Raw genomic sequence first — 4,209 nt, 5'->3', positions numbered from 1 at the left:
TTGTATTATTTGGCCAAACATGGTTTCATAACTGATCCGGAACATCCGTAAAACGGAAGGAAATATCGTGATTTGCCTCATGAAGTTCAATGTACGATGGAGCTGCGGCCAACTGGGAAGCACGCTTAGCCCTAGCTGGGTTGTACGGTCAGAAAGAAGAAGGTCGTACAACATCTGTTCAAGTTTGCATGTTTCTTAGTCTTTTGTTGAAAGTCATCAAAGTGACAATTCCTATGGTCCACTCATTTTATTATTTATTAAATAATTATACACTTCACTCTTCGACAATGCATTCCATGACGTATAAGCCTGACTGTATTATACGCATATATTATGTATAAAGCGAAAAAGGTTTTCTTTCAATGAAAGTAATTACAATTGTTTTCAAAGTTTATGGAAGAAAGATAATTAAAGCCCATTTTAACAGATTTTTTCGAGAGCTTCAACCAGCAGCACCATGGAAAGTATTCGTCTCTTTGTAAACCAGGTGAAATCCAAACTGGCTAGTCTGGACGATGAAAGTGACTACTTTCGTCAAATGGAATGGGCAATGGTGGTAGCAGGCATAAGACTACCATCCCAAAATTCCACCTACCAAAGGTTGTTCAACTGCTACCGAATCTTGATGCTCCTTCAGTTTAGCATTTGGGTTGATAGGGTCTACGTGGCCTACACCGAGTGGAACTCTCCTGGCGAACTAATTGGTGTAGTCGCCTTTTGCTTGGCATTGGTGATGATCCTTTCGAGGGTGGTGCTAATGAGAGTTTATCTGAAGGATCTGCTGAAGGTGCGAGATGGATTGGAAAATCGACTTAATAACCATCACTCGGAAGGCCGAGTACGCTCGTATCGGTTGATACGTCGATTTTTTATGGTGTTGGAGTGGATTTACTTATTTGATCAGATCATACTTTATGCATTTGGAATCAACGAAGAACGCCAATACAGTGTACCGGACAATCTGCGAAGGTTGAGCAAAAGATCGAAGCTAGGTTTCGACATTTTCATTTGTAGTAATCATTTCGTATTCTCGTCGGTTTATGCGTCTATCTTGACCATCATGAATACGGTGTTCATGGGTTTCTCTACCGAACTGGAGAATATCGTATCGGAGTGTAATGGGATATTTGAGCGAGCTAGGCAACAAGTGACTGTTATCCCTTTGTATGAAGGATCTTCAGAGCATACAGAGATGCGAGAAAATCTCGTATTTTGGAGCACTTTAAAAAATGAAATAAGTCTGATTGCAGAGCGTCACTCTGAACTGATAGAGCATGTCGCAACAGTTAGAAACTTACTCAAAGTGAGTTTTCTGTTGATATTTTACACGGAGATTGTGTTCATCGGTTGTGCTTTATTCTACGTTAAGCTGATTGGCATCACCATGAATACCGTCATCGTAGTGAGTTACGTGGCTTCAATTCTATTGGAGTGCTATTGGTTCTGTCGATTGACGGATAACATAAACGGCACGGTAGTTTCATAACACAATCGTTGTCTGTTCATATTAATTTAAATATGATTCGTGTTTTCAGAATAGAGCGATTGGGTTTGCACTGTACAATCTGGACTGGCCGATACAATTGTGCGATTTACCAAACTCACGGAAGCAATACCTGGAAATCCGGGCTTCTTTGCTGGTCATGATGACAAGATCACAGCAGAATCTGGGCATCACCTGCGGAGGGATGTTCGAAATGTCAGCGCAAGCGTTTGACGAGTTGATGAAAATGATTTACAGCTGTCTGATGTTTCTGCTCAGTGTTACCACATAAAGATGTTATGATCTATGTGAACAATCCATTTGAAGAAAAGCTGCAACCGTATCTTAGAAATTGTGCCCGATGCACACAATCTATTGTTCGCCAAGAATTAATCAATGATTGGAAGGAAATTCCTTAAATCCTTCATTGACTTAAAAAAATGTTTGGAAATTTACGTGAACTTTGTCAAGGAGAAATCGAAAAATTACAGACAAAACAAGTCAAAACATCGAATACCGAAACGTCGGATCCCAGAATGGACGATATGTTGAAAGAACAACACTTTGAATCTTTTATTAATTTAGAACAGAACAAATCTTCAAAGAAATATTTGTTCTCTTAAAACTCGCTCCTCCAGACGTTTTGTAAAATTTCAGCTTTACTGGTTAGATAGTTAAAACTTCTTGGGAGTTTATAATAATATTTACAAAATTATTTTGATTATTTAAAATGTCCATCTTTTTCCAGGATATGAATCTCAAACCGAATATCAACAGGTATATGTATGTATTGCTAAATTTAATATCCTGCAAATAGATAATGAAATATTATGTTGATGTGTCCACAGTCCGGGAAGTCTCTCTTCTAAAACCTCTTCATCCTGAATTTATAGCAATGTAATCATCTAGTTTCAATCAAGTTAAAAGTACCAAAATAATCAGGTAGGAAAATGACATAACAATCCTTTCCTCTTTGGAAACTTTCTTAGAACTCGTTTAAAAGACACCTACACGCAACAATAGCTCATAAAACATTAAATTCATTAGATTTATAATGCTTAACATTATATTTGACAACTTCGTCAACACTTAAGAACAATTTTATTCATTTCAATACAGCAGGCGCTTCTTCTTTTGTGAAGCGTTCTAATTCTAATTCTAAATTGGCAAATTCACCACCGCAAAGAAAACCGATCATCGCCAACACACGTTTCCATGATCCTCGTCACCACTTTTATAATCGGCAAATAAAAAATAAAATAATATGTTCATGTGTCCACAGTCTGTGATGTCTCTCCTCTGAACCCCCTGCATCCTGCATTTACTGCAATATAATCATCTAGGTAATGAAGTTAAAAGTACAGAATAATGAGATAGAATGAAGACAAAACAAAGGTAGACAGAACACTAAACACATGCGTATATTTGATTTAAAATTCATGTTAGTGAAGCAATCAAACATACGAATAATTTTAGGAAGAAAATAAAAAACGACGGTTTTGTTAAAATTGATTTAGAAGTTTTGTAAATTTTACATAACTACGTCAAGCAATCTCTTGTAGAATTCAGACTTTGGAAGCGTCAAACTTTCTTATATTTTATCAAGCGCCACGCTATGTCTGAACCAGCAGATTATAAAAATCGAATGTAGTGTAACATACAACATACAAAATCATTCGATTTTTCCAGCGAAACATACATTTGGAAAACTGTTGTCCGAATGCCTATTATGGACTCTCCCGGGGTTTATAATAGGAATGTTTACAAATATGACGTTTCCTATTATGGACCCTCCATTTGATTCCCAAGTAATCCGGCTCGGTGCCGACGCGCCTATTATGGACCCACCTGGAAATGCTAATTATGGACCCTTTTGCGTGGTTTCATTTACAAAACTGTTCAAATATCTGTATTTATGCTCATCAGATCAAATATTTTGCCTGTAATTGCTGACTAACAATGCAAAGGAAGTTCCCCCGATGGATTTTCATTGGAATAAAGTTGCTTTGAGTGTTAATTTTATGTTTTTCTGTAGGGGGTTCATAATACGCAAAGGGTCCATAACCGGCATCGACTCCCTACATCGATTTTTTCTCGCAAAAGATTAGTGTTCCCGAAGCGAAAACAAAAAAAAAATTCGACAGTGGCTGATTGGTTTTCAGCAACGCTTAAAACTTAAATTCATTTCATTTTAAGTAATGATTTTTAATCTAAATTACTAAATGCTCACAAGATGTAGTTTCCTCTCACTGCTTCCTCTTCGGTATTTCCCGTTTACAATGCAGGCTAATTAACTACTGCGTCGCGGATGCCGTTTTCTACGCCCAAGGTTTTCTTGAGATAAGATCATTCTCTTCTATTTTCTCTATGCATCTACTTACACAGGGTGTCTCGGAAGATGCTTGTATTCTTCACAGATATTTTACCGGGTAGAAAAGTGGTTGCTGATTGACCATGGCAACGTATTTGTTATATTGTCGCGCGCCCACCAAATCGGAACGCGCGTGTGGGACACGCGACGTGTGACTCGTTCCCGACATAACTGTCATAATGACATGTGTGGCGTTGCATTCTTACGATGTTTATGAACACAGCGCACTATTTAAATATTAGTCGCGATGCTTGGAGATTGAGAGAAAAAATATTTTAAAAAAAATGTTTGTCCTTATTACTGTCGGATCCATAATAATTTGAACAAATTCTCTTCTTCCTGGCTCAGTTTGATT

At 37.5% G+C, this 4,209-nt stretch overlaps 1 protein-coding gene across 1 annotated transcript; it reads left to right on the top strand.

Annotated features, from left to right (window-relative positions):
* The first annotated feature begins 446 nt into the window (after positions 1-446).
* On the top strand, positions 447-2,756 carry LOC23687549. Its single transcript, XM_011495301.2, has 2 exons — positions 447-1,474; positions 1,536-2,756. Exons 1-2 carry the CDS (start codon positions 458-460, stop codon positions 1,773-1,775), a joined length of 1,257 nt encoding a protein of 418 aa, XP_011493603.2. The 5' UTR covers positions 447-457; the 3' UTR covers positions 1,776-2,756.
* Positions 2,757-4,209: the final 1,453 nt, after the last annotated feature.

Source organism: Aedes aegypti, chromosome 3 (genome assembly GCF_002204515.2).
Source record: "Aedes aegypti strain LVP_AGWG chromosome 3, AaegL5.0 Primary Assembly, whole genome shotgun sequence".
NCBI classification, from domain to species: domain Eukaryota; kingdom Metazoa; phylum Arthropoda; class Insecta; order Diptera; family Culicidae; genus Aedes; species Aedes aegypti.
The sequence above is the reverse complement of the archived record's forward strand: the minus strand, read 5'-3'. Positions and strand labels throughout refer to the sequence as shown.